At 66.4% G+C, this 11317-nt stretch overlaps 1 protein-coding gene across 1 annotated transcript; it reads right to left on the bottom strand.

Moving 5' to 3' along the window:
* Positions 1-2331: 2331 nt before the first annotated feature.
* Positions 2332-9981, bottom strand: DUSP15 (dual specificity phosphatase 15). The gene is made up of 7 exons (XM_082325776.1): positions 9734-9981; positions 8033-8066; positions 5297-5379; positions 4809-4858; positions 4070-4144; positions 3453-3624; positions 2332-3289 (listed from the first exon to the last, which is right to left on the bottom strand). Exons 1-7 carry the CDS (start codon positions 9752-9754, stop codon positions 3077-3079), a joined length of 648 nt encoding a protein of 215 aa, XP_082181902.1. The 5' UTR covers positions 9755-9981; the 3' UTR covers positions 2332-3076.
* Between the last annotated feature and the right edge of the window lie 1336 nt (positions 9982-11317).

The raw sequence follows: 11317 nt of genomic DNA on the forward strand, positions 1-11317 counted from the left end.
TGGTGGCAGGTAGGACCCCCCTGGCCTAGCCAGCATTGGGCCGTGCTCGCCCTCACCCTGGCAGCCCGCGGCCACCCCGCTCGGTGCTGCCGTGGCCAGGCTGGCACCCCGCTGCGCTCGGGGCGGCGCAGGAAGCCGCTCTGCTCTCTGCACCGTGCCAGCGAGGAGGGGATTTCCAGCCGGCTGTGCCTCTGCCGGGGCAGCGCCCTGGCTCCCCCTGCACCCCTCTCCGAGCAGGTCAGGGGCCGTGATCCGGGGAAGGGGCCCGGGACTGAGCAATGGGGGATCCGCGTCTCCCCTTTCTGCCTTGGGAAGCGGGGCGATGGCAAGGGGTCATTGCACAGCCTCTCGATGGCTTACACAGATTACATCCAAGGCTGGGAGATAATCATAGCCACCAGCTCGTTAGCCAGCCCTGGCCCGACCGGATAAGCCTTTATCAGCCAGGGATTTCATCTCCTGTGACAGCCACGCAGTGAGGCGCGACCCGTGGCATCAATTACCCCCTCATCAGCAGAGATGCTCAGGAGCGGGTTTCCCCACCATGCTGCTCCCTGCACAGGGAAGGCAAAGGTAGTTAACCCTTAAACTTTTCATGCTGAAATGGGCTTCAAAAGGAGTAAGACATTAACTCGCAGCTAACCCTGCCCTTGCCTGGGTTTTTCCAGTTGTGCAAACCGGACCTCCCAAAATAAATACATTTGGCTGTGCTGCGGAGCTGGGCTGGAGCAGCCGTTGCTCAGTGTTTGGCCTCACCGTGGGTTTACAGGGGAAACCCTGGCTGTAAATGCCTCTGCCCAGCGCGCCCCGGCGTGGGCTGACAGGAGGGCGCAGCCACGCACGAGGCACACGGCCATCCCAGGCGCGTGGTCCTGGGGCACGGGGCCACCGCCCTGCTGGGTGCTGGGGGACCAAAGGGTGCCGGAGTGCCCTGGCCTGGGGGCGAGGGAGCAAGGAGAGCAGCTTGGCAGGAGCTGGGAGGAGAGGGGGACCCCACGGCGGAGGGTGCAGGAGCAGCGGAGGATGATGCACCCCCGGTTACTCCGTGGGCTCAGTGTGCATCCAGTGAGGCGGGAGTGGGGCTCCCAGCCTGCCTGGGTCACCCCAAGGCAGCACCCGGCCTGGCAGGCAGGTGCTGGCAGCAGGGAGGAACCCTGGCCCCGCAGCTCTGCGGAGGTGACACGGGAGCGGGTGTGCGGGTCCTGCCAAGGGGCTGCTTACACAGGAGCCTCCGGGCTCCCAGGAGCTGCGGCTGCTGCAGCACCCTCCTAAATTACCCTCATGCAAACAAAAGGGGAGGCTTAGGGTGCCAAAGGGTGGAGCACGGCACGGCACACCAGCCAGGATGGCAGGTACAATGCCACCTCAGCCACCAGTACTGCCTGCCCCTGCCGCTCCGTGCACCCCTTGCAGCACCCACGGCGCGCGGGGCCCCGCACTGCTCGAGGACCGGCGCGGTGGGCACCGAGACCCTTGGGACGCCCAGCCAGCTGCTCACCTTCAGCCACAGCTGCCTCGCAGGGGTAAACGAGCCATTATTAATTACTGATGGGCATTCCCTGTCCCATGCTGATGTCTCCTGGAAGCAGCCAGGGCAGAGGCAGTCCCAGCTTCCTGGGAAGTTCCTTCAGTTTGGCACCCCATGCCTGGCACCCCATCACACGCAGAGCTGGAAACCTCCCTGCAGGAGGAGGCTGTCCTGTCCCTGTCCCTGTCCAGCTCGTGGGGACACCCTCCCCCATGGGAGAGGGGTGGCAGGGATGAGGGGGACCCCAGAAACCGGCTCTGGCTCCCAGCAGGGGAGATGCTGATGACCCAGCTGGGCGTTCCCAGCATCTTCCCCACCTGGGACTCTGCCCCAGGGAAAGGTGTAAATAGGACAGGTCTGGGCTTGTGATGCTCAGCTGGTGCCAGGCTCCCAGTGCTCCCAGCAGTCAGCACCAGCAGGCTCCTGGACCCAGTGCTCCCGTCCTGGTGAGTGGAGAGGCTGCAGTGAAACCAGCTCCACGTGAGTGCCCGCCTGCTGCTGCCCAGCCCCTCCTGGGGCAAGCTCTGTCCCCACAGAGAGCCCAAATGGCACCCGGGTCTCTGGCCTCTCTTGTAACCTTCCCACAAGGCAGCAGGGGGGTCCCCTGCTCAGGCACAGGGGGGTCCCCTGCCCAGGCGTGCCGGTGTCCCCAGCCCGCTCCTTCCCCGCTCCTCCCTGGGCTGCGGAGAGTGGCCAGCAGCAGCCTCCAGACCTCCCCACGCTGCGACCGTCCCCCTCGGCATCCCCCTTCTGTCCGGCCGTCGCAGGGGAGTCCGACTGCGCTCCAGGCAGACCGCGGAGAATAGGTGTTTATTACTGGGGGGGCATAGAAAGTCTTTAAGCAAAATGGCTTAAGGCTCTGCTTTAGTGAGGTCTGGCCAGGTTAAACGCTTAGTTCCCACCTCTTAAAGATCATGCCCTGGGATGGGTGGGAATGGGGTGCAATGGACTCCGAAAGCTACAGCGCTCGCTCGGGGCTTGTGCTTGGCCGGGCTGGGGCTGGACCCTTGCCTGGGAGCCGGTGCGGTGGCATGACCGGCTGATGCACCCACGTGGCCCTGCTCCGCAGCCTCCTCGGCTCTGGGAGCTTGTGCTGCTGGTGGGAAAACCGCCCCGAGGGGAGCGCCGGCTCTCCCGCACCCTGTGCACCCCGAGGCCCGTGCAGCTGGTACCCAAGTGCTAAAGCTGCTGCCGGCATCGCCTGGGTGCTGGCCCCGCGGCAGGAGAGGCCCCCTCTGTTGCTCTGCCCCGAGCAGGAGCCCGCGGTGACCTGGGGGCAGAGCCCTGCGCCTTTCACTAGGCGTCCCCAACACGCCGGAGGCGAAGAGGCTGAGCCCACCGAGCGCTGCAGAGCCTGGCAGTGCAGACGAATCCCTCCCCGACAGCTGAGAGCCAGGACGGAGGATGGCACGCTCACACCCCAGAAGAGAAGAAGGAGCTGGGCTTGGCGTGGCCGCCCTGCACAGCGCTCCCCCGGCCCGCTGTGCTGCAGCTCCTTCGTCTCTCCCAGGCTGCTGGGTGATTCTCGCCGCTCTCCCTTGGCTGGGGTCACTTCAGACAAGCTGGGATGCAGGAGAACGTCCTCTTCACCCGCAGCAGGAAGGGAGTCGTGCTCCTGATGTCTCTGGCTCTTGGGACGAGTCCTTGCAGAGCTCCCTCCGTCCTGGACGGTCCTCCTCTCCCTGCCGGCAGCAAGGCCTTTATTTCTTCCTCGTCGTTGAAAGGGGACGTCCCATACCTCTGCTTCAGGTACCTGCGGACCTGGGGAAGGAGGGAGAAGGAAACTAAGGTGCCTGTTTCCAAGGGCAGGCCCAAGCCTGCCAGCAAGGGGAGCGGGGAAGCGACCTGGTCCCTGCGGGAACCCTGAGACCTCTGAGCAGGCTCAGCCGCGGAGCAGAGCATGGGTGGCCGAGGCTGGTCCCACCTTGCGGGCTGCGCCGCCGCCGAACTCAGCCAACTGCTGCCTGAAGCCGGGGTTGGGGTTGGCGACGGGCCGGACGGTTCGGACGGCCTCCAGCACCTCCTGGGAGCTCAGCTCCGTGACGGCCATGACGTAGGCAACGACCACGGTGGTGCTGCGGGAGATGCCGGCGAGGCTGGCAAGGGAAAGGGCAGAAAGGCTGCTGCCGGTGGCACACCCTGACCCCACGCTCGCCCCTTCCTCCACCCTTGTGCTTCAGCTATTTTGGTTCCTCTTCTCCGAGAACTTGCTCTCTGGGAGGCCTGAGCCCTTCCAAGGCCCTCTCCATCAGTGCCTATAAATACCCGCTCCTCCCCGGGGAAGCGACAGCAGCGGCCGCTGCCTGGCTGCCTGCCCCAAACCCCGCTCTTCCCACTCGCTCAGCCGCAGCGAAAAGCTGCCCCTTCTCCAGGGCTGTCTGGATCCCGCTGGGTTTGAGGCAAAAGCCACATTCGAGGGTGGATCCTGGGTGGATCCGTGGGCCCGGAGCCCTCTGGCACAGGCCAGCTTTGGTTAGGGGTCTGCAGCCAAAGCGGGGCACTGGGGGGACATGGTATCGGGCACGGGGAAAGAAGCGTTACCAGTGGACGAGGCAGTTCCCTCCGTGCAGACGACACTGGTGGATAAAACTGATGCATTCCTTGAAGTGCCTCTTGCTAGCAGGAAAAATAAACCAGACAGAATAAGGAGTTCAGGGGTGGAACGGGAATTTTAGGCTGCAGGCAGAGCAGCCCTGCACGTCTGAGGATGAAGCACTAACATAAACTGCCCGTTGCTTTCCTGGTCCTGCCAGCAGCTGCTGAGACCTGAGCAGCTCAGCGCTGTTGTTGCCTAAGGGAAGGCCAGCTCGCGCCGTGCTGGGGACGGGAGCGGGTGCCGCCGCGCTGGGGATGCGCGGGGCTGCCCTGGGGCTCCTGTGACTTGCGCTGGGGCAGCGGGAGCTTGGCCGCTCGCGCCTCCAGCCACGCCAGCGCCCTTGGCCCCGGCTCCACACCCTTTACCCGCTCTCCCCCCTCCAGGCACCTCCCCGGGGGGACGCTCGCTGCTCTTCTCCATCGGTGCTGCAGCGGGGCTGCCCCTCGCCTCGCCCCAGGGCTGGGACCCGCTCCCCGGCCGTTACCGAGCCGGGATGGTGTCGGGATCCCGCGGTGGTCCCCAGCACCGGGGCATCGTGCCTCCAGCCTGCGGGTGACTGTGCTTGAGGAGCTGGAGGCAGCACCCCGAGGGCTTGGGGTGCCGTGAGCCCTCCCCTCGATCGCCCTGCAGAGCCCAGCCCTCCCGCGTGCCCTGAGCCGGCCCCGGCCTCCCCGGGGTACTCACATGTTGGCCTCGGGGGTGTCGGGCAGGGGGATGCGGAGGTAGGTAATGTCCTGGAAGACAGAAAAGGAGGAGGAGAAACTCGGGCTGTGGTCAGGGTGCCGCGTGTGCTTGCAGCCGGCCCGGCAGCGCCTTTGCTCCTCGCCCCAGTGCTGCCCACGGGGCTTCGCTCCCCCAGCACAGCATCCCCCTGCGGGGGGACGGGGACGCTCTCTCCCTTGGCCGGGGGACAGGCAGCTCGTGGGAGGCGGTGGGAAACAAGATGAGGCTGGAGAGCTGGAAATAGTTTCCCATTAGCGTTCAAGGCCAGGTTATAGTCACAAGATGGCCAGTTTCCCATGCCGGGGGAGCTGCCCAGCTCCTCTGGGACCAGTGACCAGGGAGAGGCGAGAGGTGTAAGTGCCGCGGGATGCTCAGAGCGGGAAGGAAGATGCTGCAGCATGGAAGGAGCTGCAGAGATCGACGCTGAGGCGTCGGGCACGGGACCCTACCTGCAGCAGGGGCTGGGGAGATTCATGGATCGAAACGATGTGGGTGATCTTGTTCCGGCTTAGCTGTTCCAGGTCTTTGGCATCTAAAGGATAAAACTAGATATTAGCATGTATTTGTTTCTTATCCTTTTCTTCCCACAAGCACGGCCGCCGCGCTCCCGCAGACAGCCCAGCACGCAAAGCCTTGCTCCCGAGGATCGGCTGCATCACACCCGCCGCGTGCAGCGGCACAGACACGGGCAAATACGCAAACCCCGTGATACCAAACCGGAGACCTCCTCCCTCCGAAGGCACGCGACCTTGCTGCTCACGCTGGGGTGAGAATCCACATCTGCACGGAAAAACTCCCTCCTTTGCGAGCAGGCAGCTCCCCGCCTGCCTGTGCTTGTCCCCAGCTTGGGGAGGGGACGCGCTCTCTGCCTGCGCCTCCCCTGCGCACACACGCACGCAACGGGACTTGCTGCAGCCCGAGGGCTCCGCTTTATCTTGAGCGCTATGGAAGTGGAGCTGCGGCAATTCATATCAACCCTGACTTTGGCTCGGTCTGTCCGAGCTCCCCTTTAGCACCTGAGAGATCTGCAGAAAACACCTGAAGAGCGACTTGCAGCACTCTGCGTGTATCCTCTGCAGTTGCATGCACAGAAATTGGGAATCCTCAGCTGCCTGGGGCAACGACCTGCTTCTCACTAATGCTTCAGCATCCCTGGCTGTGATCCTGGGCCCTGGTCCAGCACCGCGGTTCTATGCTGGGAGGGGAGCGTGCTCATCTTGCAGGCTGAGCAGCTTCAGAGCCGTCTCCCTTTCGTGCCACGACCAGCAGATGCTGCGCAAGCTGCCGGAGAGGACGAACGTTTTCCCATCTCATCGCTTTGGGTTTCTAAAACTTTCACGTGGTGTAAAACCTTGGCTCGGGAATCCAGACCGCGATGTGCTAACGGCATGATGTGAATTTTAATAGGAGTGAGTCTCGAGAGAGACGCTCCGTGGGCAAGCCATGCCGCGAGCGTGTGGGGAGGGAGGTGGGGACCCTCGTGGGGACTCGCGCAGCACCCGCCGCCTTCCCGCCCGCCTCGGGCAGGCAGAGTGACAGCGATTAGTGACACCAGCGTCAAGGCTTACAGCGGCTGGAAAAGCTTTCAGCTGGAGGAAATGTCTCTGTGAGCTGTTAGAGCTTAATTCAGCAGGCCCACGGTCTCTGTCGTCGCCCCAGACCTTTCGGTAGAGCCACGCTGGGGTGGCATCGGGCCAAGACCCCGTGTCAGTGGTTACTCGCAGGAACCCCCGTGACGAACCCGGGAGCCCTGGCTGCTCTGCACCCCCAGCCCACCCCCGGGTGCTCCCCGAGGCCGTCCTGGCCAGGGCTGCTGCGCTGCTTCCAAGGACATTTTCTTAGCAGTTCACACCGGTGTTTTTAAACCTTCTACAGCAGGAATCAAGCTGCCAAACAAGCCGTTAGGGAGGCAGGAGCACTAATAAATGCTGTTTTTTTCACGGCAGGTGCCAGTACTTGCTCATGAATTGTCCCGACACCGAAAACCCCTTAAAATAGTGAATTGGTGTGGCACCACCAGGAGAAACTCCCTCCAGAGGGTGGGCAGCACCCTCCTGCATCTGGTACAGCTGTGAAACTGGGGTGCATCACCCCAAGCCGCCCCGGTCCTGTTCCCTTGTGCTGGTGCGGCACCACCAGCTCCTCTGCTCCTGGCACGGGGTCCGTGCCGGCTCGGGTGCGTGGCACAGCCCACCGCGACAGGTGAACTCCCACAGGACTCTCTTAAAGCAAAGCCCGGCTTGCCCTGGTGCCCCCGTACGTGCCCCCATCCCCTCCCAGCCCGCCCAGCTCCCTGCCTCGCGCAGGGGAGGCGGGATGGCTGCGAGGGCTGCCCGGGCCTGGCCGACAGCGTGGCCTCGGGGACAGGCTGCCGGGACCCTTCCTGGTGAGGCTACGGCCCTGCTCGGCCCCTTCCCCCCGTGTGCCCCCAGAGCTCAGGGCAGCCGTTAAATAAGGAACCCAAAGTGACGGCAGGGGGTTTCTGCCTTGCCTTTCCCCCTGGTGCCTCCACTCTCGCTGCTGCCAACACAAACCAAGCGGCAGAGCGGTGCACGTGGCGGGCGCCGGCAGGGCATCGGGCAGCGTTTGCAGGCAGGGAGGCACGAATGCGGTGCAAGCATGCGTGCTGCGGATTTTGCACCGTGGTGTGAGAGGTTTGCGCAGGAAAACCGCTCGCTGCAGCTGAGGAAAGCTTGGCACGGGAGGATGCAGCCTGAGTTAGCCCCGGTCTTCGCCATCTCTGCTCACGCTACCCAGCTGGAAGGCTCAGCACCTGCAGCCACTCGGGCCTGAGCTCCCCACGCTCCCCCCTCCCCAGGGGCAGCAGGGGACAGGCAGGGGAAGGGGCTCTGCCAGCCGAGGGGTGTCCTGAGCTGAGCTCAAGCAAACTGAGATGATGGGGAGCAGGAGGGGCTGGAGAGCAGCTCTCATCCACCAGCTAGAAGATGAGGCATCATGTGCTCACGCCAGGAGAGCCCCCAAGCCCTCCGCTGCGGCTGGACAAGCTCTGGAGAAGCTGAGCGCCCATTGCTGACCCCTGCCACAGCCCACCCCAGGGCAGCACCAGCAGAAGGCACCGCGAGGGCGCGTGGGCAGGGAGCTCCCTCCCGGCACCAAACCGTGGCCCTGGGCAAGCCCAGCTCCCCCACTGAAGGACGCCTCTGCGGCGGCGGGGCTCCGCTTACCGATGAAGTTCCCAAGGTAGAGGCCGGGGAGGATCTGTGGGACACAAGGAGAAGTGGCAGCGTGAGCAGCGACACCATGCCGTGGTACCCACCGCGCCGGGACCCCCCACGGGAAGCAGCGACCTCGGTGGGAAAGGCAAAAGTTGTGCCGTTAAGGTGCCTGTCAGCAGCCCCGGGGCAGGAGGCGCGGACCTCCTGGCTGGATCAGGGACACAGCACGGACCGAGCCGCCCGTGGGCACTGCCGGGGCTGCCGCTGCTCTGGCAGCCAGCGCGCGGGGCTGGATGCAGCCCTGGCACCCCAGCCCGCCCAACCGCCCGGCGCTGCACCCTCACGGGAGCTGGGGGTCGGCCACAGCTCTTCTATTGCTCCTCTTGCTTATTATCAATAAATTCTTTGTCGGGGCTTTTTATCTGAGCTCAGCAGGCTGCCTATGCCCCCATAGAGCCTTGGACTATGCCCCTGGCTGCGGAGGTCCTGCTGCCCGAGGGACGGGGAGCCAAAGGCACGGAGAAGCCTGGGGGGACACAGTGGCCCCCCCCAGCCCCAAGCTCTGCTCCCCTCGCTCTGCGCTGCAGGGAGCCTGTTCCTAACAGCCCAGGAACAGATCGCTCTGGACACGGTGTCTTCATCCTATTTTCCTTGTGAAATTCCACTTTTCAAGATAATTACTTGACAACGCCTCTGTTAATTGCACTGCGGATGCAGAAGCGGGATACCTTGCATCTGCTCTTACCCAGAGTGATTTTCTATTTTCCCTTTCTCCCAGCCTGGGCAGCGAGGCTCCGGGGGCTGTTCACCCCCGCGTCCAGCCGGTTCCCCTCCGGCTTCTCCCTGCTGCAATGTCTGGCACCCAGGACCTGGGCAAGCAGAGGTGATTTCTACCAGCACGGCTGGGCTCACGCTTGTCTCACCGCCCACGTTTGGAAACATTTCTCTTGGTCAAACAGCTTAAAGAGGATTTTTTTAATGATTCCTAAGATTTTAGATCCATTTTCTATCGACAGGGCACCTTTAACTTGCAGCTGCGGCACTGAAATGAGCTGGTGGGAGAGTGGCGGTTAGCAAGGGCAGCTCCCAAGGGCAGGACGCCGAGCCACGAATAACAGCACGTTCCCGTGCCCAGCGCCCTTCCGACCCACTCCTCGCTGGAGCAAACACGGCAGCACAGCCCCGTCTGCAGCACCGGGCGCTTCCCCAGATAATGAGCGGTTCTGGGGCTGGGGAGGGGCGTTTAAAGCTGATCCTTGCAGGAAGAAGCTGTCTCTGTTCACCTGTGACAAGGGGAAGCTCAAACGACCACCAAATAGCGCCCGTCCCCTCCGCCCAGTGATGCTGAGCCCCACGCACCGCCGACCCCACCGAGCTGGGGGTCGCACAGGCCTCCCGGTGCGTGCTCGGGAGCGGTGCCTTGGTTTTAAAGGCGTCGGGAAAGGTTCCCCGCTCCCTCGGAGGGGCTCGCTGTCACCCCTGCCCTCCACACCCCCGGACGAGCCACGGCTGCGGGCTGGCACAGCGTCCCTGCCTGCTTCTCCTCCGATTTCTCTGCCTGGCAGCCGAGCCCTGTGCCGGAGCTGGTGCCGGCAGGTGAAACGCCGCTTGGCACGGCCAAGCGAGCGGCCAGGCCAGCGTCTGCCACCTCCAGCGCCGGGACGAGGCCGGCCGGCCCTGCTGAGCAGCCACCCCAGCGCTCCCCGTTACCTGGCTCATGCCGTTTCCCATGGCCGGCAACGGGCGCGACGCGGGTGGACGGGACGCGGGTGTCCTTGTCCCCACTGCTGCCGTCCTCCCCGTCCCCAAGCGCAGCCGCCGTCCCCGCTCCGGTCGCTCCCCGTTCGGCTTCCCCTCATGAAGAGCTGGGCTCCCGGGGGATCGCTGCTCCCGGCCCCGCCGAGCCGCTGGCGGCTGCGCCGGGGCAGCGGGGACCTCGGCCGCCGTCCTCCCGGGCCTTTCCCCGGCCGCTCCGGCGCTGCCGCCCCCCCGCTGCCGCCGCGGCCCGGAGCGGACAAAGGCGAGGCTCCGCCGCCGCGCCGTGCGGGGCGTGGGAGCGCGGGGGCCGCCGCCCGCCGCCGCCCGCCGGGGCCGCACAAGGCCGCAGTGTTGGGAGAAGAACAAAACCTTTGTCCCGCTCCATCAAGGAAGGTCTGTGCGGCCGGGCGGCCCGGCGGGATGCCCGCCCCTGCCTGCGCCATGCCCGCCCCTGCCTGCACCGTGCCCGCCCCTGCCTGCGCCCGCCGCGCGGGGGGTGCGGGACCCCGGCCCCGCACGCCTGGGGGCTGCCCTGCCCGCCCTGCCTGCCTGCCTGCCTGCCCGCCCTGCCCGCCCTGCCCGGGGCGGCTGCGGGGGTCCCCCGGGGGCTCGGCAGCGCGGCCGGTCCCGGCAGCCCCGCACGGGGACCGGCGGCTGAGGGGCTCGGCGCTGCCGGTCCCCCGCTCCCCCCGCCCCGAGCAACGTCCTTGGGCGGATTTTAGAGGGTTTTGGACCTGCTGCCGCCCCCCTCTGCCGCCGCGGCTTGGGGGGCTCACGGGGACCGCGGCCGGCAGCGGGGACAGAGCCGGGGCCTGGGGACCCCCCCAGCCCCCGGCCTCGCTGCAGCCCCGGCCTGGCGGGATGAGAGGGGACGGGGGGCGCGGGGGGCACGGGGGGGAGCTGGGGTGGCCGGGGGAGGGGGGCACCGGGGGGGGGCACCGGGAGGGGGGGGCACCGGGGGGGGGGCACCGGGAGGGGCGGTCCCGGGGCTCCGGTGCCGCGAGCGCCCCCTGCTGCGCAGCGGCGCGGTTGCCATGGGGACGGGCGCGGCCTGGCGGGCCCAGGCGCAGGCGCAGGCTTAGGCCCTGGCGCAGGCTTAAGCCCAGGCGCAGGCTTAGGCCCAGGCTTAGGCCCAGGCCGGCTGCCCGCAGCCGAAGGCCGGCGGGGGGTAACGGCCCGGAGCTCTCGCAGGCCCCCGCGCAGGGGAGGGGGGCGCGGGCCGGCGGCCGGGAGCCGGGAGCGGTGCCCCGCTGCCCAGCAGCGCCTTCAGGCCGCCTGCGGGCGGTGCGTTGCAACAGGGCCTCGGGCTGCGTTTTGGGGAGTCTCGTTTGCGTCCGTGGGCGGCTTTAGTTGCAGCAGGTCAAACTCCTGCAGCCCCGGAGCCCTGCCCCGGGGTCCTGCTTCCACCGCAGCGGAGCAGGACGCGTCCCTGCCCGGAGCCCTCGCGCCCGCCGGTGCAGGCGGTTTGTGACGCCGGGCCGTGCCCCGCGGCCGTTCGGCAGCGGTGGAGCTGGGCTGCCGCGGCCCCGGGGTCAG

This window comes from Platalea leucorodia, assembly GCF_965183815.1.
Source record: "Platalea leucorodia genome assembly, chromosome: 13".
NCBI classification, from domain to species: Eukaryota; Metazoa; Chordata; class Aves; order Pelecaniformes; family Threskiornithidae; genus Platalea; species Platalea leucorodia.

Bases quoted from the DNA above. Each gene is read 5' to 3' on its own strand.
- DUSP15 (XM_082325776.1), bottom strand. From the start codon at position 9,754: ATGGGAAACGGCATGAGCCAG. The intron at 8,067-9,733 runs GTAACGGGGAGC...TGTGTCCCACAG, and splicing joins TGGGAAACGGCATGAGCCAG to ATCCTCCCCGGCCTCTACCT. The intron at 3,290-3,452 runs GTGGGACCAGCC...CTCCTTCCCCAG, and splicing joins GCGGCGGCGCAGCCCGCAAG to GTCCGCAGGTACCTGAAGCA.